The sequence below is a fragment of the Pimephales promelas genome, chromosome 11 (assembly GCF_988280905.1).
Source record: "Pimephales promelas chromosome 11, fPimPro1.hap1.1, whole genome shotgun sequence".
Classification (NCBI taxonomy): domain Eukaryota; kingdom Metazoa; phylum Chordata; class Actinopteri; order Cypriniformes; family Leuciscidae; genus Pimephales; species Pimephales promelas.
The window spans coordinates 2,800,822-2,825,033 of NC_142779.1; the positions used below are offsets into that span (position 1 = coordinate 2,800,822).

The following is a 24,212-nucleotide window of genomic DNA, read 5'->3' on the forward strand; positions in this document are numbered from 1 at the left end:
TATGTTTTTATAATGTAACCTTCTCCACCTTGGTCAGTTTAAGGATAATTCATGCAATTTTATTTTATATAGTATTTATTTGAAAGAATTAAAACACATTCATGTATATCCTTGTATTATTCAGCTGGTTGAGGTTGATATGGGATTTTGAAAGTAATTAGTAATTAAATACTTTTTAGAGAGAGTAATTAGTACAGTAATCTAATTACACTGTTGGAGAGGTAATTAGTAACTAGTAATTAATTACTTTTTTAGAGGAACTTACCCAACACTGATCATTTCTAATAAATATTAAAATAAAAACTTTTGTTTTGGCACAATTTTTACCTGTTACACGAGTTGGTGGTCACATCCAAGCGTGCCGCACAAGCCCTCAAGAGTGAAGCCAAAACGTCTCGATCGCCCCCCTGTTACCGGACCTAGTATAGCTCATAACCCCCGCCTCCCCATGTTATTCAATGGGACGCGAGACCAACTAAACAATTAAATTACACTTCACATATCCTTTTTCCAAAGATAGTTTCTGTCATTTACTGTAGTTTCGATCACGTTGATGTCATTTCAAGTGTTCGTTTTTAAAATAAGTTTGTTTTTAGTTAGTAATGTGATTATAAAAACGGTGCTCTGACATCATGATTGACAGGTTCTCTGAGCGAGGTAGTCACTGAAGCACCAGCAGACTTTTTTAAATAATGTTGATTATGTGGTTAGTAGTTGTATTTACCTTATTTTAGCGAGGTTCTGCAATCAGCGGACATCATTGGAGAAGAACGAAGCAGACAGAGGACACTTAATGAAAGTGCGGGGCGTGTGCTTGCGTTTGATTCAGCGAGAATGAGGGCGCGGCCTTGATTTCGCGGCTTTACTTCCTGCTCACGACTGCGCATGACTGGTCCCGAAACACGCAAGTGCGCAGACTCAGGTTCCAAGATGTCAGCGTCATATCGAGACACTGGCGGCTTCAGTTCTCTCTGATGGAAAAGAGCGAAGGGGCGTCGTCCATCTTTTTTTACCGTCTATGGTCACATCAGATACTGTTTCCAATACATTTGGAATTGTTGTTGTTTTTTGACGTATGTGTCACTGAACACCTAAATGGTCCTCACTGCAGAACACGAAATCCACGGGGGCGGAGTTGGATGGAATGTCAGGTAGATCCAACTCCTCCCCCGTGGATTTCGGGTTCTGCAGTGAGGACCATCTCGATTTATTGGCCTGGAAGCAACCCACATCCAAATCTAAGGCTCTCCTATTCCTGATGCGTTAGCTTAAATGCAAATTAAAGTACAAAAACCCACGTTAAATATAAAAGGTTTCGTGTTTCAAGGAAAGCTCGTTGGCTCATTTGTAATCCCTGCATTCCCTCTGCTGTGATAATAGTGAAGTAATTGATCAATAAACGTTGCGGCATGAACATGCGTTACATATGGTTGAGCTCTAATTAAGAGATTATTTGAACAAGTCTGTTTTGTTCAAGAAGAGCTCAGCCCTCTAGTGCAGACCATGCATACTAAACATGACATCAGTGCTGCCTCAGTCCAACACACATCTGAGATAATGCTGACAGAGATATTTATTTTCACTGATCCACTTTTAGACACCTTGAGAAGTAGTCAGGCATGATTGATGCCATACTGTCTTGTATACCAAAAAAAGTTTTTAATAAGCTTTAAAAATTAGACTGCATAAACAAATACAGTATTGGAATGATTTCTGAAGGATCATGTGACTCTGAAGACTGGAGTAATGATGCTGAAAATTCACAGAAATAAATTATATTTTAAAGTATATTAAAATGGAAAACCTTTTTTTTTTTTTAAATTGGAATAATATTACTGCTTTTTTCTTTGTTTTTGATCAAATAAATGCAGTCTTGATGAGCAAAAGTGACTTATAAATACTATACACTACCGGTCAAAAGTTTTAGATGGGTAAGATTTTTTATGTTTTTAAAAGAAATATCTTCTGCTCATCAAGGCTGCATTTATTTGATTAAAAATACAAACAAAAACAGTCATAATTTGAAATATTATTACGATTTAAAATAGCTGTTTTGTATGTGAATATACAATAAAGTGTAATTTATTCCTGTGATCAAATCTGTATTTTCAGCATCATTACTCCAGTCTTCAGTGTCACATGATCCTTCAGAAATCATTCTAATATGATAATTTGATGCTCAAGAAATATTTATGATTATTATCAGTGTTGAAAACAGTTTTTTTTACATTTTTATTTCATGATGCTATGATGAATAGAAACTAAAAAAGAACAGCATTTATCTGAAATCTAAAGCTTTTGTAACATTAAACTCTACCCTTCAAAAGTTTGGGGTCAGTAAGAATTTAAATTTAATTGTTGGGGGAAAGAAATGTAATAAATAAATACTTTTATTCATCAAGGATGAGTTAAACTGATCAAAAGTTACAGACATTTATAATGTTAGAAAATATTCTATTTTAAATAAACGCTGTTCTATTGAACTTTCTATTCATCAATTGTAGACAACTGTTTTCAACATTGAAAATAATAATGAATGTTTCTTGAGCATCAAATCATCATATTAGAATGATTTTTGAAGGATCATGTGACACTGAAGACTGGAGTAATGATGCTGAAAATACAGCTTTGATCACAGGAATAAATTACACTTTACTGTATATTCACATGGAAAACAGCTGTTTTAAATTGTAATAATATTTCACATTATGACTGTTTTTGTTTGTATTTTTAATCAAATAAATGCAGCCTTGATGAGCAGAAGATACTTCTTTTAAAAACATAAAAATCTTTCCGATCTAAAACTTTTGACCATTAGTGTATACAGTATATATATATATATATATATATATATATATATATATATGAAGAGTTCAGATGCAAAAGCCTCTAAGTGCCATTTGAAATTTTCTTCTAGAATGATCATTTTTATCAAGCTTGTATATTTAAGTTCAGTGATTTCACTTAAATGGCAATGATAATTACCTATTAATTGTTATTTAAGTGAAATTACTGAACTTAACTATACAAGTTTGATCAAAATCATCATTAAAGAAGAAAATTTCAAATGGCATTTAGAGGCTTTTGCATCTGAACTCTTCATATATATATACACACATGACCTACAACTAGTCAACACAGACCAGTGACAGAACTAATAAACTAGCCAAAAGTGTAAATTGGATCACTCAACAACATGTCTGAGATATTTCTGATCCCAGTTCTGATCAGATCATTTGGGAATGGGACAGTTTGTTCATTATTCCTTGACTGATATATTCTTTCTCCTTTTCTTCTCTCAGTTGGTAACGGCCTACAGAACCGTACTGCGAGATAAAGAGAAAACTCAGGTAATTTCATATTCAGCCAATGCTGGAGAATTAATGACTGTAGTTTCCTCGCCGCTCGGGGGATGTTTTCCTAATGTTTTTCCTTTAATGAGTTGCTGTATTTGTGCTGTGAGGTTTGAGTCTGTCATTCATCTCTGTCTGTGTGTCTCTCAGGCCATCCTCAGCCAGAGTCAAGATAAAGCCCTGAGGAGAATAGGAGAGCTCAGGGAGGTTCGTCTTTTGCCTCTGGCACACACATTAATTCTTCATCACAGGCTCTACCGTCAATGTTTTTCCACCTCTGATATCTCTATTACTCCTCGCTTCACACCGTTTACTTAAAACAGCATTCGCAACGCAGCTAACGTCTGTGATGTGGCATGTTTTAGAGACATTTCATGATTTTGTCTCTCTGGTTTTGATTGGATTGAGATTAGACAGCACACATCAAGTATTTAATATACACTACTGTTAAAAAAAAAAAAAATTCAGAAGGAAATTAATACTTTATTCAGCATGGATACATTCAATTTGATCAAAAGTGACAGTAAAGTCATTTATAATATTAGAAAAATATTCAATGTTTTCAATGTAATATTAGAAAAACTGTTTTCAACGTTGATGATAATCAGAAATGTTGTTTAAGCATCAAATCAGGCATATTAGAGTGATTTCTGAAGGATCATGTGACACTGAAGACTGAAAATACAGCTTTGCATCACTAAATTACATTATTCAGATAGAAACCAGCTATTTAAATTGCATTAATATTTCACATTTCACAACATGACAAGATTTTACTGTATTTTTGATCACATAAATTCAAAAACATCAAAATATTAGGGCTGTGCAAAGATTAATTGCGATTAATCGCATCCAAAATAAAAGTTTGTGTTTGCATAATATATGTGTGTGTGCTGTGTATAATTATTTTGTATATATAAATACATATGCATGCATGTATATATTTAAGAATTATTATTTTATTTATACAAAATAATTATACACAGCACATACACATATATGTATGTAAACACAAACTTTTACTTTGGATGCGATTAGTCGAGGTTAATCTTTGCACAGCCCTAAAAAATTTTATATAAACGATTTTTTTTTCTATATTGAAATGATTTAATGTGCTTATGTATCCTTAAACCGCCAGTAAAGTATGAGATCATCAAAACTCAGTAGAAAATGCCAATAGAATTGGGAAGCTGCTCTAAAACTCTTGATGTGACGGCGAGCCTCGTATCTCCTCCTCAGGAGCTCCAGATGGACCAGCAGACCAAGAAACACCTGCAGGAGGAGTTTGACGCTGCCCTCGAGGAGAAGGACCAGATGATCACTGTGCTTCAGACTCAGGTATGCCTTTATATCCTATTACTCGAGTCATTTCACGTGTTAACGGAGGTGATAGCGAAGCTGTTTGTTTTTAGGTGTCTCTCTTGAAGAAACGACTACAGGCGCCTGGAGGTCTGGTATCGTCAGAGCTTGAGACCTCTCAGTCCACGGAGGATGCGGTTGACGCGACCTCTGACCCTCAGAGCCCCTTGAAAGATGGTGTGTATGGACTCTCTAGTGCACGTTTAACATGTTTCTACACAGAAGTTGTCTTTAACCTGTTTGTTTGTCTTTTGTGTGTGTCCAGCAGAGGTCAGCGGAGAGCCGGGCGGCACGGTGGACCTCGAGTTGCTTCAGAAGCGAATCAAAAGGCAAGAGAGTCTCCTGCAGAGATGCAAAGAGATGATTCGCTCCAGTAAAGAGCGCTCCGCTCAGCTGGGCAGCGAGAACGAGGTTTTACAGCAGCAGCTGCAGGAGAGGCTGCAAGAGCTTGAGAAAATGAAGGTATCGACACACAAACTGAAGAATATCTAGTTTTTGCTCAGCTGAGTTTGGTCAGGGATTTATTAGTTGGTGTTTATCTTTATTTATTTATTTTTTAATTTTAATCATATGTGGTTTATTTTAATTTCTTTTATTCAAACATGGTTTATTTTATTTATTTCTGAATTTATTTTATTTAAATCTGACTTATTTGATTTGATTTTGTTCATACTTGGGTTATTTTATTTATTTATTTATTTTTTTGTTTTATTTAATGCATAAATATTATTTATTTATTTTATTCATAAGTGGTTTATTTTATTTTTAATTGTTGATTTTTTTCATACATTTGTATATTTTATTTTATTTATACTTGGTTTATTTTATTTTTAATTTCATTAATTTATGGTTTTATTTATTTATTTTATTTTATTCTTATGTGGTTTTATTTAAAAAAATATTCATACATGATTTTTTTCATACTTGTTTATTTATTTTATCTTATTCATACTTATTTATTTTTGTTTTAATTTTTTTCATACATTAGTTTATTTAATATATATATAAATTTTTTTTTTGTTTTTTTTGTTTTTTAATGTATCATCAATTCTTGGTCCTGTCTTTGGTAGCGCACGTGTGTGTGTGTGTTAGTACTTAACTATATTTTGGGGACAAATTTGTAACCAGAAGTGATCAAAATCTCCAAAAACCTCCCGTACTCATTTGTAAATCTACTATAGAAATAAATTATTTAAAAAATTTTTTCAAATGTAAAATTGCAGAAAGTTTTGTGTGATGGGAAGGATAAGGGGTCGGATAGTGTAAGGGGACAGAATATACAGTTTGTACTCTATGAAAACCATTTTGTCTATGGAATGTCCCCATTTAGATAGTTAAGAAAATGTGTGTGTGTGTGTGTTGGAGAGGTAACGGGTGGAGTGCTGAGAGTGTGTGTTTCCTGTGGATGTGATGCGTTTGTGCTGTGTGTGGGAACGGTGCTCAAGGGAGACAGTGAGAGCAGAGGTCAAACAGCGTACGGACACACCGTCACACTCGCTCACACTAAAACACACCAGCTGACGCTCAACTCAATGATTTACTCTTCTTTGCTTTACTTGACCATTAAATCATTTCAGATTCATGTGAAACACTGAGGTTCTGCATTGCATTAAAGGGGTAGGAGGAAACTAGATTTGTACATTTTCTGAAGACGATGGAAGTGGTGCTTGCACATGCAAAACACAATGCTAGGGTGTTACTTGTTTGTCGCTCTACCTTAAGGTCTATACACTGCAAAAATGATTTCTTTCATGAGTATTTTTGCTTTGTTTTAGATATCCAAACATTCTTGAATCAAGATATATTTACTTGAAAAGCAAAATTACAGTGCACTTCTGTTCTGTTACTATGAATGGGAGAACATGCAACACGCAGTATGGCAGAATATGTCCCACCTTCTAAATAAAAGAGCCGATTGCCTATTGGTAAAGTCGTGGGGTCATTGCAGCTGCTGTTAGAAGCTCCGGTTGCTTTAGAAATGGTTATAGTTCTGAGATGAACTCTTAGGACTGCACATGTGCAATGTCTGCATGATCCAGCCTGAAAAGTGCAGTTTTTCTGTCATGATTTAAGTTTATATTTTAAGCAAAATGTATTATACAGTTGTTGTCAGATTTCATTGGTGGTTTCAAATATGAAATTTAATTGTAAGTTTGATGAACAGCTTTGAAGAATTTGATGTTTCCCCATTCAAAGACATTGGAGCTGAACTTGCATGACTGAAACTGCGGCGTTTCAAAGATCACATGACTTGCCTTATTGACTATGACTTGCCTTTTTTAGGGAGTTTTTCTGAAAAATGTTAAGTTAGTTCATTCTAAAACAAGAACAAGCATCTGCTAATGGGGAAAGAATAATTTCCTCTTTGATTAAGTTTATTTACTAACAGTAATATTTAGTAATAATTTGTCTTGTTTTAAGTGTAAACTCGTTTCATTTTTAAGGATTTTAATGGCCTTAATATACCTTATCTTAATACAAGCAAATGCATCTTGATTTTAGATATTTGTACTGGAAAACAAGACAAAAATATTAAGTAAGAAAATCATTTTTGCAATGTATGATTTTATTTTTATGTTGGCTATTTTATCACCCACCAGATCAAAATTACAAGTTAGATCACTTTTCTTATTTCTTCTCAATAATCTGTGTAGTTTAGAGGAATCATTAATGTCTGAAGCACAAAGTTTATTAGAAGTTTATTCAGATTTCAGAAAAGACCAACAATATATTTTAAAAAAAGCATTTTTTTTTAACTAAACAAAGCATTTTATGTGATTTTATTCCCATTTATTCCGTACTGTTTTAGTTTATTTGTTTTTTGAGTTGTAAGTGTCAAACTCTCTGGTTCAGGAAAACCAGCAGGAAACAGGAACGTTCCCTGACTGAGTGTCGTTCTGCGTTCGAGGCGAATCCGCCACAACCACTGGCTGCTGTCCCGACTGTAATTGAGGTTTGATTGTCGGTCTGGTGTGGAGACTCCAAGGGCTGCTGTGGTGTGTGTGTGTGTGGCGGGAGTTCAGCGCAGCCGGTGGAGACATTGAAAATTATTCACAGCTTCTTGGTTGCTGTTTTAATTGAATCTCCTGGTCATTAAGTATATGTTATAGTAATCTGTAAGATCACGATTAAAGCATGTTCTTGGGCACATCTCAACAGAAATATGAGGGAAGACAGCTTAACTGTATGGTTACTGATACCATTTTGTGTAGACAGACTTATTGGATGTGCAAAAAATCTCTGAAAAATTTCCTTTGACATCCAACCAAACCTATTTTTCCACATTCTGGAAATCAGTTTCAGGCCAGTACTTTTCCAAGTGAGGTTGTCTAGACCAGGTCTTTATGATAGATGCTCAATAAGTGTTGATGATTATTCTGAGAATAATGTATTAAGATCCATCGTCACACACTCATCATCATCATCATCATCATCTGTTTACCAGGAACTCCACACTACAGAGAAGACGAAGCTGATCACACAACTGGGAGACGCCAAGAACCTCATCGAGCAGCTGGAGCAGGACAAGGTGAGCGAGACGCTAACAGGACACGCTTCATCTCACTCCTCAGAAGGGTTCAGCTATGTTGTGTGTCCGCCACAGGACTGTTTATGAGCCAGCATGAACTGAAGATTACAAATTCCACTGGCCCTCTTAGTCAAAGATGAAGATGAATTATCCCCGGAAAGGCTTTTTAAAATGATCGCAAAACATATTTCCTGTGGGTCTTTCACTTTGTCACGTTTGCATATACAAGTAAGCCTGGATATATTGCTTATTATTTTAGGATAGTCATCAAGCAGGGTCCAAACTTTTTGCCACATCTGCCACTGGTGGGTGAATTTAAATATCAAAATAAGTTTACAGACCATAAAAAACAAAAAAAGTATATATATATATATATATATATATACTTTAAATAATATACATTTATATACAATATATGAAGAGTTCAGATGCAAAAGCCTCTAAATGCCATTTGAAATTTTCTTCTTTAATGATGATTTTTATCAAACTTGTATATTTAAGTTCAGTAATTTCACTTAAATAACAATTAATAGGTAATTACCATTGCCATTTAAGTGAAATCACTGAACTTAAATATACAAGCTTGATAAAAATGATAATTTTAGAAGAAAATTTCAAATGGCACTTAGAGGCTTTTGCATCTGAACTCTTCATATATATATATATATATATATATATACGCATGAATATTATTTAAATAATAAATAAAATAACAATAAAATGAACTGAAAAAAGGCAACGAAACAGTATTTTTCTCACAAACACACACACACACACACACACACACATATATATATATACTGTATATATTTGTGTGTGTTATATTATATATTATTCTTGAAATTTATGTAAATGTATATTATTTCTATAATATTAATTTATATATATATATTAATTACATTTTTCAATAATAAAATATAATATTACACAAAATTAAAATATACATTTTCATTTTCAGTCTATATTTTATACTTATTTTTATTTATTTTTATTATTAATTTATTTGGTCTTGGTAGAGTGTGTATTTTGCACCTTGTGATCAAGAAATAGATCAAGTCTTTGAGATGATGTAAAATATGGAGAGCTGTCTGTCTGCTTCTGAGTTGTGATCAAATCAGTCATGTTGTGTTTAGCATTTGACCTTCACCCTGCAGGATAGAGCTGATTTCCTCTTGGGTCACTGTATGGAATGTGAAAGAATGCAAACATATGTCAGAAATTATTAGCGAGACAGAAATGCTGTAGAGGAGCAGGTACCTGTTAGTGCTATAGTATTTGAACATAATTGAAAGCAGATTTGCTGAAAGAAGTAGCTACAATTTGAGGTTTCATTTCGCTGGCTCTTCTTAAAAATCAGCAAACCTATGATATCATAAAAATGAAAAATTGCATGAGGATCAGAACAAAATATAGCTTTTATTTACTAAAAATCAACAAGGATGAGTAATTTGTGTGTAATGTATACCACTACCCCTTTAATACATCATTTTGAAGGGAATGGTCATTGCTGAGACGAAGCGTCAGATGCATGAGACTTTAGAGATGAAGGAAGATGAGATCGCTCAGCTGCGCTCCAGACTCCAGCAGACCCTCGCACAGAAAGACGAGCTGCAAGAACAGAAAGAGAAATCCGAGAAAGCTGGTGAGTAAGATTATCTCCTTTCTCTTTGTTCCAACTTTGTTTCTACTTGACCTAACTGCACTTTATGTGACTCTTTCCAGCATTTGAGGAGCTGGAGAGAGCCCTGGGTGTGTCCCAGCGGGCGGAGGAGGCACGCCGTCAGCTACAGGTGAGCATGGAGGAGCAGGTGAAGCAGGTGGAGAAGGCCAGCGAGGAAGAGAGGAGAAGCCTGCAACAGGAGCTGACCAGGGTCAAACAAGAAGTGGTCAACATTATGAAGGTGTGCATGCTTATCTCATTTTATTTAATCGCTTATTAAAAGATTGCTTGTTAACGGGGTGTTTAAGAAGAAAAAATAAACAAACTGTTCAGTTTTAAGTGTTATAGAGAGCGTGGAAAAGGGGACTTAATATTGACAGTTTGTCACAAAAAAAGTGTAATAAGAATTTCAATGTGTGACGCACATTAGTGTTGTTTGAGATGAGGAGAAGCATTAAAATATAGTCATACAGGAAACAAAAAACGTATTTGCTTTTTCATATGTTCCTTTCTCTGTCCTCATTTGTACTCGACCTGTTTAAAGTTATTTTGCCTGGAAAAGCCATCAATCCACACTCAGTGTCGCATTCATCCTGAGAATTGTCTGGATGAGCGTTTTAACGTCCATGACTGCAAAGTTCCCACGAAGGCTGTGTGTTTTTACAGATATGCACACCTTTGCTATCTTCCTCTGTGTATTGGAATATGATTCATTAGCTAAATGGCAATAGTAAATCAAAATTGACTAAATTGATGCCACATTTACAGCCCGCCATTCTTTCTGCATGTGTCTGAGATAGGCTCCATTTTTCAGAAATTCAGTTCTGTTTCATTCATCATGACCATCATCCATGCCATAACAATGAAAATCTCTGTTTCGCTTGCCAATTATTCATTGAAGAGTGACATTGAGATATTTCACATTCTTATGGTGAACCCATTGAGTTTATTCATGAGAAAATTTAAAAGATTTACTGTTTGAATGTGAATCATTTTATTATATTTATTTAATATAACTATTTTTTTCACCATAAATGACATTAATAGATTTTTAGAAAGGTTTCATGTGGGGATACTTTATGTGGGAATCCGTTTTTATTAAAAATTAAACTGAGATATTTTATATAGTTATTTTATTGTTAATTGTTTTTGTATTTTATTATTTAATATTTAGTAACCAAACTCCATCGCACACCTGCAGGTGATAGGTGCGTCGGATAATAAGACCAGACTAGCTAGTCGTTTTAGCAGATAAGGAACTCCTGCACACTATCGTTACTTGCAATTTAAAATTAATGTTTATTCACACACAACGTTTCAGTCACATGACCTTCATCGGGAGTATACAAAAGTATACAAAATATATATATATATATATATTTTTATACTCCTGATGAAGGTCGTGTGACCGAAACGTTGTGTGTGAATAAACATTAATTTTAAATTGCAAGTAACGATAGTGTGCGGGAGTTCCTTATTATTTAATATTTAAAACAATGCAATATAAAGTATCGCCATGAATGTAGCCTTTGGTGCTGATGTGGCAATAAAGCAAGCAAACACAACGAAATAAAATGGGGATAATTCCCCATCCTCTCTGACCATAGTTTCAATACATGGTCTAGTTTGGCGATGGGCCCATATCCTGCAGAGTTTAGCTCCAGTCTGTATAAAACTCGCCTGTAGCTTTCTAGTTGTCCATAAGCCCTTGATTAGCTTGTTCTGGTGTGTTTAATTAAGGTTGGAGATAAACTCTGCAGGATAGTTGCCCATCCTTGGTCTAGATGGACTAGGAAGTAAGTTTTGCATTCTGGACGTGAGAGTTTTGTTAAACTTGTCTATCAAACGTAATGTTTTCCTTTTGTTTCAGAAGTCCACCGAGGACAGGATAGCAGAATTGGAGCAGTTACACTCAGAGGCTATGGCTAGCAAAGAACAGGAACTGAGTGCCCTGATCAAACAGGCGGTGGTATGCCCTGATTTTCGTTTCTGTGTTACCTTCCGATCAGTTCATTGAAATATTAGCTTGGATGTAGTAGTTAATCCTCTTTTTTTTAACCTCAGGAGCAGTGTCGTGAGGAGATGTTGCAGTCGGCAAAGGAAAGAGAACAGCAGGAATCTCTCGCTCTGGAGGAAGCAGAGCTGCAGAAATCTGCAATTCAGTCTGAGGGGGAGAACAAAGCCAAGGAACTACAGCTAGAGTTGGAGTCTGCCAGAACGGTGAGTTTATATGCCACTTGATCTGAGATTAGATCAACAGGATATCCTTATTGTAGTTGCATGGCCAAATTATGGCATATAACTACATAGTCAGCATGAATGAGGATTTGAATGAAAGCAATGCCATATTTTTTGCAATATACATTCCTTTAAAATTGTTGTTTTTCTGTTTTTACAGAGAATTCAAGAACTTGAGAGTTGTCTGAGTAGCCCAGAGAAGGATTACGCCAAGTCGGATGATCTCTCCGCGCAAGTGGAAGAGCAGAGAAAGAAACATGAGGCTGAAATAGCTGCTTTGGAAGAGGCGCATAAGCAAGAACTGGAAAGGACAAAGACAGAGTTAATAGCAGACCTCAACCAGCAGCATGATGTTGTTATGAAAGAGCTCATGCAAAAACACAAGGTAGAGATTGAATCTATTCTGAAAGACAAGGAGGAACAGTTCCATTCTCATGTGGAAGACATGAACAAAAAGATGCTTGATAAGCTGAGTGACAAACAGACAGAGATTGAGACCCTGTCTTCTGATCTCAATGAACTACTGAATATTAGGCAACAGTTAGAAGAGAGGCTGTCCTCTGTGGAGGCCACCAGTGAAACCACAAGACAAGAGTTTGAGGAAAGACTTAAGGAAGAACAAACAAAATATCAGGTGGAGATCGAAGCTGCGATACAGAACCAACAGTCATTTGCAATGGTGGAGAAAATGCTGAAAGAACAGATAAATCAGCTGAAGACTGTGTTGGAGGAGAAGGAAAAGGCACTAGAGGAACATGTGCTCAGGGAAAGGACTTTGCACGAAAATGGAAATGCTCAGTTGGAGGAACTTCATCTCAGGGCACAGTCGAATAAAGACGCCCTTGAGGAATCAAGATCTCAGATTAGCACACTTACAGAAGAACTCCAGCAAACCAAGAATCAAGTGAAAGATCTTGAGGAAACCCTTGAGGCAGTGCGCAAGGATTGTCAGGAGAAAGGAGTGTGTCTTGAACAGAAGACAAATGAACTTCAGGAACTAGTGCAGAAGATGGAGCAAGTCAAGACGGACCTATCTGAAAAAGAGAATTTGCATTCTGCAACCTCCAAAACAATGCAAGATGAGCAAAACCGCTTGAGGAAGCAGCTGGATGACCAGAAGAGTTCTCACGAGAAGAAACTTGAGAACATCAGGAAAGACATGGATTGCAAGCTGAAATCCCAGGAAAACAAAATGGAGAAATTCAAGCAGAAAGTCAAAGAAGCACAGGACAAGTTGAAGAAGAAGCTTCAGGATCAAGAGGAGAATGCCAAAGCTGAGTTATCTAAGATGGTTCAAGAGTTAGAACGGAAAGACCAGCAACTGAAGGAGAAGATCCTTGAGATGGCTCAAGCAAGCTCTGAGGGCCTCAGCACAAACATGTCTGATTTGGAGGCCAATCACAAGGAGCACTTAGACAAGCTTAAGGTGACCCATAAACAGGAACAGGAAGACCTTGTTCGAGATTGGCAGGAGAAACTCAACCAACTTGAGGAGGAGATGCAAGAAAAACATGCCCAATCTTTGCAAGATAAAGTCCAAGAGTTGGAGGAGATCTCGCTGCTGCTTTCGGCCAGCAGGGAAGAAAAGGAACAGATCATGAAAGACATCCAGAACCTCAGGGAGGAGCTTGCCATGAGGGAAACCACTGTGCAGAAACTACAGACAGAGCTCAGGGAAGCAGCAAGCAAGCTGGAAAGTTTGTCTGAAGGGGAAGGTATACTTAAAAGACAAGTCGAAACCATGGAGAAGAATCTAAACCAGGCCTTGAATGAACGCAACCTTCTACAAGACGAACTGAGAAAGGCTGAGGAAACTAGTAAAGAGAAATTGCAGGGCATATCTGAAGAGTTGATAAACACTCGGCAAAAATGTAGTTTGCTTGAAACATCCAAGTGTAAAGAGGTTGAAGATCTCCAGAGGACACTAGCAGAAAAAATGGCTGAACTTAAAAATAAAGAAAATGAATTCCAGACGCAGTTGTTTACCATCACAAAGGAGTTTGAACAGTGTTTTCAGAAAGCACAGGATAAGTTAGATGGTTTCTCTGTTGAGCTGTGTAGGACAGTTGAGGAACGAGTTAGAGATTTACAAAACCGGGTTACAGATAATCAGAATAAGGTTACATATCTAAAAAACAGTATCATGACGAAGGACAACAGAATCAGCACTTTAGAGATCGAGACCCGTAACCTAAAGAGCTCTCTTGATGAGGTAACTCTTGAGTTTAGTGCAAGTTCAGAGACTCTTAAAGCCTTACAAACCGAAATGGAGTCTCTGCAAAACCATGCAGAGAATCGCTCCCAAGTACTTTCTGAGAAAGACCTTAACATTGAGCAGCTTCGCAAGGAGAACAAAAACATATCAGAAAACCTCAACGCAAATGTTTTGCAAATCAGCAATCTAGAATCAGTCATAAATGACTTGAAGACCCAGTTATCGAGTAGCGTAACTGAAAAAGAGGAAGCCATATCTCTGCTGAATCAGCAGCACAGTGAGGACAAGGAGAGGGTGGGGGAGAAGGTGGACAGACTAGATAAAGAAAATACCTCGCTTCGAGAGCAGGTAGACTCACTCAGGAATAAGTTCTCTGAGCAGAAAAAGAAGTTCAGTCAGAGTCACAGCACTGTTAAATCTCTTCAAGAAAAAGTTGCCGAAATGGAGAGACAGATTTCGGAGAAGGACGAACAACTTCAGATGCTCTCTGCTAGCGTTGACAATCACTCTATTAGTAAGTCCGAAATGGACCAGGCACTAAGTGAGAAAGAACAGAGGGTTCATGCCTTGACCTCAGAGCTGGAAAGCTGCTCAAAGAAAGTTTGTGATCTGGAGGAGCAGCTGGAATTGCGGACAAAAGAGCAGGAACAGCTTGCAGCTGATTTGCAGCAGCAACTTAACATTAGGGAGAGCCAAAAGGTGGAGTTGATGAAACAGGTGCAGGAAGCTCAGGACCAAAGCTCTCAAAGTGGTGCCCTGATACAGAAAACTGAGGAAAGTCTTCAGTCTTTAAAGAAAGAAGTCGAAACAGCCAAGCAGGAACTTGAAACCCAGAAGAACGACTTTGAGAGGGAGAAGGCAGAGATTCTGAGGGCAAAAGAAGAGGCTGTCAATGCAGCTCAGGAAAAGGCGTCCTCTGAGACGGCTGGTAAAGTAGCCGAGTTGAAGAAGAAGGCAGAGCAGAAGATTGGCATGATCCGTAAACAGCTGACTTCACAAATTGAGGAAAAGGAGCAGGCTATCAAAGACATGCAGATGCAGTTGGAAGGCATCAAGCAAACCCAGACTGAAAAAGAAGAACGTATAAAGTCTCTAGAGGAACTTGAGAAGACAATGGAGGCGTCCACCGCAAAATTAAAGGAAGAGCATGCAAAACATCTACAAGAATTGCAGCAGAAAGAAGACGAGGAAAGACAGTCCTCTCTGCAAAACTTAAAAGATATGTATGAAGAGAAGCTTGCTGTTATTCATAAAGATGCGTCTGCAAAAGAGGAGCAATCTGCTTTTGCTGCAAGAGAAACTTCGTCCAGACTTGAGGAGCTTGAGACCAAACTTGCAGAGTCTAATGAACAGATTACAAACTACCAAGCTGAGGTAAGTCGCCTTAAAGCAGACCTGCTTGAACAGACAGTTCGAGTGCAAGAGCTCCAGCAGACATGCCTGGATCTTCAAGAACAGATTAAGGAGAAACTGACTGATCAAGTAGAGAATGAACAGGTTTCTGAAGTGCAAATGACCTCTAGTAGATTAGGAATGGAGCCTGTATCCATGGAAAGCAAGGACACTTTCAGGGACCAAGACGATTGGACGAGTCAAAAGGACTTGTTGGTGAAGGAATACGAGGAGAAGCTCCAAGATTTACAGCAGAGGCTCGAAGAGAAAGAAAATCAGCTAAAAGCACAACAGAGTTTGCCTCAAGGAAACGGGGAGACTGATAGTGAGTGCCTAATCAACAATACAGACACCTCAGAGAATGATCTTCAGATAAAACTGGTAGAGGCTGAGAACGAGAAGCAGAAGCTCCACAAAGATTACACCAGACTACAAAAAGACCTTCGCTCGCTACGGAAAGAGCATGAGAAGGAGCTGGATTTCCTGAAAAAGGAGATGGCTGAGGAAAACGAGAAGAAGCTCAAGTAAGATTTATGCGTTACTTTTTTTATTTTTTATTTTATGGCGCTTTTCCACTGCCTGGTACGGTACGGTTCGGTACGGCACGCTTTGGCGCTTTTCCAATGCATGTTATGGTACGGCACAGTTCGGAATAGGTACGGCATGCTTTGGTGCTTTTCCACTGCATGGTATGGTACGGCACAGTTCAGTATGGCACGCTTTGGCGCTTTTCCACTGCATGTTATGGTACGGCACAGTTCGGAATCGGTACGGCACGCTTTGGCGCTTTTCCACTGTCTGTTACGGCACGGTTCGGTACGGCACGCTTTGGCGCTTTTCCACTGTCTGTTACGGCACGGTTCGGTACGGCACGCTTTGGCGCTTTTCCACTGCATGTTATGGTACGGCACAGTTCGGAATCGGTACGGCACGCTTTGGCGCTTTTCCACTGCATGGTATGGTACGGCATGGTTCGGTATGGCACGCTTTGGCGCTTTTCCACTGTCTGGTACGGCACGGTTCGGTACGGCACGCTTTGGCGCTTTTCCACTGTCTGTTACGGCACGGTTCGGTACGGCACGCTTTGGCGCTTTTCCACTGTCTGTTACGGCACTGTTCGGTACGGCACGCTTTGGCGCTTTTCCACTGTCTGGTACGGCACGGTTCGGTACGGCACGCTTTGGCGCTTTTCCACTGTCTGGTACGGCACGGTTCGGTACGGCACGCTTTGGCGCTTTTCCACTGTCTGTTACGGCACGGTTCGGTACGGCACGCTTTGGCGCTTTTCCACTGTCTGTTACGGCACGGTTCGGTACGGCACGCTTTGGCGCTTTTACACTGCATGGTACGGCAAGGTTCGGTACGGCACGCTTTGGCGCTTTTCCACTGCATGGTATGGTACGGCATGGTTCGGTATGGCACGCTTTGGCGCTTTTCCACTGTCTGGTACGGCATGGTTCGGTACGGCACGCTTTGGCGCTTTTCCACTGTCTGTTACGGCACGGTTCGGTACGGCACGCTTTGGCGCTTTTCCACTGTCTGTTACGGCACGGTTCGGTACGGCACGCTTTGGCGCTTTTCCACTGTCTGTTACGGCACGGTTCGGTACGGCACGCTTTGGCGCTTTTCCACTGCATGGTATGGTACGGCACGGTTCGGTACGGCTCACTTGTGGCGCTTTTCCACTGCTTGGTTCGGTACGGCACAGTTTGGTATGGCACGCTTTTACCCCTTTTCCACCAAAAAAAGAACTGGTTCGGAACTGGTGCTGGTTCAAAGTTGGTTTGGACTTGGTTCAACTTGCGAACCGCTTCAGAACCTATTTGTTTTTCCACTGATTAGAGCGCCCAGGGAACGACGTCGTTACGTCACTGTGTACGTCGCCATACGTCTTAGCTAGAAACGCTGGCAAATACAACATTACTTTCGGATTATCTCTAACTCGTATACCAAGAAAGCTTTAAAAACAACTGAAATATGTAAGTCTTCTAATCTTTTCGTTTGATATGTAATTTTTTCTGATAAGTTATGTACCCCTGTAATTGTGTCTTTTTTTTCTTTCCATTTATTTGTTCTATATTGTGACTGTTTTCTTCTTTGCTTATAATGTCTTCAATAAAAAATTACAAAAATAGAAACGCTTGCGTTAACTTCAAGCATAACAATTACAAAGGCGGACTCCATCGTGTTTCTGCAAATGTTTCTCTTGGCTTTCCGATCCTTTATTATGGTCAGAAAAGATGTTTAGGACACATCTAAACCCGCCCCAGCCCCCGACGTAAACATGACGTGGTAAAAGAACGGTTCTAGTCCAGCAAAGAGTTGCCGCTTTGGAACCAGTTCTCCTGGCCGAGAACCGGTTCTTTGGCTGTCGAAACACAAAGAACTGGTTCGCGCGGAGGCACCGGCTCCGAACCGGCTCTCAAAATGCTTTGGTGGAAAAGGGGCTTTTTGCTCTTTTCCACTGCATGGTACGGTACGACTCGGTACGGCTCACTTGTGGCGCTTTTCCACTGCATGGTACGATACGGCTCGGTACGGCTCATTTGTGGCACTTTTCCACTGCATGGTACGGTTCGGTACGGCTCGCTTCGGCTCGCTTTAAATGGTACCACCTCTGTTGAGGTTCCAAACGTTACCGCATCGATACTAAAATGTGACTGAACACACTGCAGATCACTGATTGGTCAGAGTCAGAGTGAATCGTCACTACCAGCGTCATTGTATTTGCGAGACATCAAACCCGCTAGATCTAAATAGCCAGTAACCGCGGTAGAACCTGTTATAAAACTACTTGCTTGACTTGCTTGAAGAAAAAAGAAATAAAGAAAACTTCCAAAAAAGGAAATGGCTGAATCGTGGTCAGTGGACGAAGTGCAGACGATCCTCTCGTTGGTTGCTGAGGAGCGGATAGACGATAACGGTCAGACTATAATCCCACCCACTTTGAAGCGGTACTAACTGCTGTGGAAAAGCAAACCAAGCTAAAGCGAGCCGAGTCGTACTGCGTAGTGGAAAAGCGAAGCGAGCCGAACCAGCAGTGGAAAAGTGCCATTAGTAACAGGTGGGGAGTATTTCATGTTACTCCTTAATGTAAGGAATAGGATGCATATTTTCTATGACATCGTTCTTCCCACGGTTCATATGTTTGCTGATCTTTTTTTTTTTTTTAAACAGACTTGAATTGGAAGACATAGAAATGAAACACAACTCTTCTCTTAAGCAGTTAATGAGGGAGTTCAACACCCAAATGGCCCTGAAGGAAAAGGAACTGGAAGGTTCTGTGAAGGAGACCATTGGTAAGAGGAGCATATTACAAAAGTACTGTTTATTGCTCATGCTACCATGGTAATACTGTGTTTTCCGGACACTACTGTGATGGGTATAATACTATGGGGTTCTTTGTGGCAAGGTGTAGATATCATGCTATATGAATATGGTAATATTAATATTTAAAGGGGCAGGTTATTCAAATATTAAAAGTTATTGCTCACCTAAAAGTGAGCGGTTCAAATGTAATTTCTTTATATTAAATGTTGCATTGTGTACATTCTGCATGACATCAGGACAAAGACATTTTACATGTTTTTTTATATGATGTAAGTAAATGATGATGTAAATGAGTAAAACAAAAATATTTGTTAAATATACTGGGGGTAAAAATCCAAGAAAGTCTTGAAAAGCATTGTGGACATAACAAAACAAACTGTCTTTTCATAGTTGCTTACAGTTACAGATGTGAGATATGAAATTCAAAATTGATTTACCATGTGTTTTTCAATCCTGTCATGTGATCCCTCCAGTCTGAAAATTAGTGTTTTACATTCAGTGATGGTAAAATCTTCTTACTGAACGTTTCTGTTTATTATTTCCACACAGAGAAAGCTCAAGGTGTTGAATCTGAGCTTATGAATAGCCATCGAGATGAAGTCAGTCAACTTCAAAAAATGATCGCTCAGAAGGAAGAAGAGCTAAACAAAACGGTTCAGCGTTACGAGCAGGTCCTTCAGGTACTGTAAAATAAAGCAAATTAGTATCTTTTGTATTTAATTGTGAGTTATTCGTTAATGGCCAGCAGATGCTTCAGTGTAGAAGGAATATTTTTGTGAGGAGTTTATAGCGTTTGCTAATTCCACCACATAAAGTCAGGAAGTTCAGGTTTCAGCTCATCAGGAAACACTTACCTCAGTCAACTAGCACCTCAAACTCCCCCTAGAGCTGATGAAGACCTTATGCTGCTTACATCCATCCTGAGAGAGAAGAATGATAACTATTTGTAATAGGATTAATACCACATCTTATAGATCTAATTGTTTACCCATGCATTTTAAGACCCAAGTTTATTACCTAAAAATGAATATTATATGACAGCATTGTAAAATGAATCACAGATTCACCTTTGCTCAGAGTTTGGTCTTCTTGTAGAGTCGTGAGGTGGAGATGGGCGACCGTGTTTGGGAGGTGCAGAAGGAGTTAGAGGATCTTCAACAGAGGAGTGTCAGCGGCCCACAGGTACAGAGCCTCGGTTTACACACCACAATTCAATGTGAATTTTATTTAAATTCATAATTAAAAAGAATGCAATTAGACCTACACTGTGACCGCTGAATTAATCAATTTATATTTATTTAATTAAATTGATTAACTCTTTCCCTGCCATTGATGGAATTTCCGGCGATCCATGTTATCACTGGTATACAGTAGGGGGCGCTATTATGCATCTTCTGAAAGACTACTGGATCTCATGACCCTCCATCTTGAAAGTACATTAGCCAAAGAGGGACATACCCGTTAATTAAAGCTTCGCCTTTCGCGTTTACGTTTCGGTTAACACTCATGGACGAGGTCGAATTGGAAGCCGTGTTAATCTTGGACTACATTGGCCACCGTAGGAGTTAAAACGAAAGCGGAATTGAGAGGAACAGAAACTAATATTCACTGGATGGTCATATACCTTTTCACCACTAGATGGGGGTAAAAATCACACAGTGTAGCTTTAAATTAAACTTACTCACATATATATATATATTATTTTGTTTGTTTGTTTATAAGCAGAGGCTCTGTATGTTCAGATATTCATACAACAAAATATACTGGGGTCCATGAAACTTTTGTGATTAAAAAAAATGCTGGCGGTGACTGGCAACTTTTTTTTTTTTTTAAAACATTGGCGGGGAAAGAGCTAAAACTAAATAAAATAGAAAAAATCTTTGCCATTAACCTGAAGAATCAGTGTTTGCTCATGTTATGTTTTATATTTAGTCAGCTTTGACAATAATTCCAACATACAAATTGACTTCAAATGACTGCTTAAATTTCCATATGGATTTTGATTTGTAAATAAATGAATGCTGCCTTCACACTCTATCGGGATTATCGTAAATATGAATTTAAGTGTGGACATAAATAAATAGGCCATAGGAATGAATGTCCTGAAAAGGTTTGTAATGTATCCCTGAGAAAGAGGCCTTAAAAAGTCTCTCCATGAACCCCTCAGAGAGCATCCCGAGCTGTTAGATTTATGCCCCAGTGCTCTCAGGCACCGAAAACACAAGGACCACTTTATCCTGAACAAGGCTCAAAGTTACGAAGCGCTTGCTCTCAGAGACGTGAAACACCTCTGGAGCCCATGCTGCATATTTGCAGGCTGATGTCACAAGTTTTCTGTGGGCAAACACCACAACATCTATTCTAGATATAAATAATTGTTAATATTTATGTTTAAATTGTGCAGTCATGTGACCTGCTGATTCTGTTTTGTGTTTCAGGGTCTTGATGAGTTACAGGTAGGTTTTATTTTCATCTATTTGTCTGATTAAGTCATGTTTTTGGAAAGTCTAACTGGTTGAAACACCAGCATGTTTTTTTTAGGACCGTCGTCGTTGGTTCACTGCAGTTTTAAAGAGAAAATACTTAGCAATGGTGTTGACTTGTGAATTTGCACATGGTTTGTCTTAAAGCATATTAAAACAAGCCATAAACAAAATTAAAAGCTGGATTTTCACCACAGGGGGACTTTAAAACCAAGACTCTGTGTACTCATTTAAAAATTGAAAAAAGTTATTCAGCACGGATGCATTAACTTGATCAAAATGCTGTTCTTTTGAATCAAAGAATCCTGAAAGTAAAGAGTAATTATGCTGAAAATTCAGCTTTTGATTGTAAAAATATTACACAATCTTGTATTTATTTTACCTTACATTTTGATAACCCTCTGTGAACATAATAGACTCTTTTCCCCCCCCAAAAAAAACACATTTTGACCTCTAGTCTTTTTCTCTGTCCAATCAGGTTCAGCTTGCAGAAAAGACAACCCTGTTGAGCGAAGCCAGGCTAAAAGAGCAGGAATACCATGACAGGGTAAGTGAAGATGTATACTAACAGAAAGACAGAGAGTTTAGCAAGGTGGGTGTCTCTGTACCGCTAAACCGAATGTCATTTTTCATGCAGCTAGCAATAAACCCTGTTGACAGTTTAAGTAACTTTAACTAGCTTGTTCAGCGGGATCTCTCGCTTTGCCATGTCAGTAGTTGACCTGAATGAGAGAACTGACTGTAGAGTTTGCATGCTTGCACAGAGCATGTTTTAGGCCTAAGAAGTGTTTAGCACACAAAGACAATGTAGAAGGCAAAGAGAAAGAATGAGAGGAGCGTTTACATTCCCAGAGCTCCTGCACCCCATTTAGCTGTGTAAAACCGAACCGAGATTAGATTCATTGCACCGCACATCTGTTTACTCTTATTTCAACTTTACAAACAGTCACAGCGGCGCTCATGCTGATTCTCTCACCCCACACGACTGCAAACTCACACGAGGTGATGAACACACCGAACATGCCTTTATTTTTTATAACCCGGCTTCACCCTGGGCCATACATGTTGTTAATTTGAGGTCTGGTGTTTTGGGGAAGTTATTACTAATTTTAAAGCTATGTCACATTTGAAAACTGCATTTTTTTATTTCAAAGTGCTCTGTCCACATTAGCATTTCAAGCATTTCCCCCCAAAAAAGTCCTTAAATCACCTAACTGTGCATGCACACAATGGAATAAAAACTTACTGAGATACACAGACCAAACATAATAAAGTTCTTCTCATGCTGTTCTTCTGGCATTATCGTTTTATTAGCAAAATATCTTACCACTTATTGATATATTGATATATAGTTGTTAGTTGGTTAGTTTGTTAGTTATTTAGTTAGTCAGTTAGTTAAAGAGCAATTGCCCTCATGTTTTGACACAGGACAGCAATTGCAACTTCATGTTTTGTCATCTTTGCAGGAATGTAATATGAAGGTTGTACAAAATAACGTTTATCTTTATCAACACTGTGAAAGTGAATAGCACACTGGTATAAAACTGGGTACAATATGTGTCACATGACTAAACATGCATCATTGTTTTCGAATATCTGTTTTCAGTCCACATAGACACAGTATTTTCAAATATATCTGGATTATTGTAGATGTAGACGTAGATTGCAGTGGGATTTCATGACTAGTTATTATGCCTGATTGAATTTCTCGTTTCCTATTTTTTAAATTCCTAAAACCTTAATACAACTATAGACTCCAGCTTAAGTTCACTTTAACCCTAAAACCGTATTCTGGACAAATGTGGGCAAAATAGTTTTGATTTATTTTTAAAAAATACTTCTCTTGATCTGAGCGGTACAAGACTTGGCTAATTTTCCTAAGTTTGCCTCCTGAACACACACAATTTTTTTTGACTCAATTCTACAATGTTAAGTGGGTGAAAAAAAACCTCCTTAATCTATTATTTGGGTCATAAATGGGCACCCATGGAAATGAATGGGAAAAACTGTAATTTAGAGCATTCGAAAATAAGCCAAAATAAGATACCAGGTGACGGCAAAGTCACTTCATCTTTAGGTTTTAGCTCTAAGAACTTATTGGAATGATATTTTAATGTAGTTAAAAAAATAAAAAATAAAACCTAAATATAGGCATAATTTACATTTACAAAAGATGGTACTTTTTGAAGTAAATAAATTCAAAAATACCCCCAATAAATAAAAAAAACACCATAAATGGATAGACAAAACTTTATCGAAGACAGTGATATAACATTTATAATAAATAAAAATTAGGATCACACCTGAGTCCTATGTGCCCACATTTGTCCACAATTACAGGATTAAGGGCTATAAAGTGAACACGGTTTGAGGGCTACAGATCACTTTTTCTCTGCATTTATTTATTTTCAATAACGGTCTTTATTCTCAATGTATTTTCAGATTCATGCTCTGGAAGACAAAATAAGACGCTCCCATAAAAACACAGTGGTGACTCACCTGGGAAGCACATATCGAGGTAAATAATCCTAATCGTTTTCCACAAACATGGCTTTTAAATGCTATGTCATCTTCAATCCTTCTAAAGCCAGCTGTTATCCAGATGTCATTTACTGTCTTATTTATCTGTTTGTAATATGAATTTGGGGGTTTT

At 38.1% G+C, this 24,212-nt stretch overlaps 1 protein-coding gene across 4 annotated transcripts in view; it reads left to right on the plus strand.

Moving 5' to 3' along the window:
* The window catches only part of golga4 (golgin A4), a 48,167-nt gene that overhangs the window by 12,926 nt on the left and 11,029 nt on the right, over window positions 1–24,212 (plus strand). For 3 of the 4 annotated variants that reach the window (XM_089116749.1, XM_089116750.1, XM_089116747.1), the window contains 17 exons: window positions 3,303–3,350; window positions 3,504–3,560; window positions 4,593–4,691; window positions 4,766–4,889; window positions 4,978–5,174; window positions 8,158–8,241; window positions 9,736–9,883; window positions 9,964–10,142; window positions 11,772–11,870; window positions 11,966–12,121; window positions 12,300–16,270; window positions 18,924–19,045; window positions 19,626–19,756; window positions 20,172–20,258; window positions 21,515–21,532; window positions 22,038–22,106; window positions 24,002–24,077. In XM_089116749.1, coding sequence (XP_088972875.1) covers window positions 3,303–3,350; window positions 3,504–3,560; window positions 4,593–4,691; window positions 4,766–4,889; window positions 4,978–5,174; window positions 8,158–8,241; window positions 9,736–9,883; window positions 9,964–10,142; window positions 11,772–11,870; window positions 11,966–12,121; window positions 12,300–16,270; window positions 18,924–19,045; window positions 19,626–19,756; window positions 20,172–20,258; window positions 21,515–21,532; window positions 22,038–22,106; window positions 24,002–24,077 — 5,665 coding nt within the window. The remainder of the gene's footprint in view (window positions 1–3,302; window positions 3,351–3,503; window positions 3,561–4,592; window positions 4,692–4,765; window positions 4,890–4,977; window positions 5,175–8,157; window positions 8,242–9,735; window positions 9,884–9,963; window positions 10,143–11,771; window positions 11,871–11,965; window positions 12,122–12,299; window positions 16,271–18,923; window positions 19,046–19,625; window positions 19,757–20,171; window positions 20,259–21,514; window positions 21,533–22,037; window positions 22,107–24,001; window positions 24,078–24,212) is intronic. The other variant, XM_089116748.1, reaches the window with a different exon arrangement.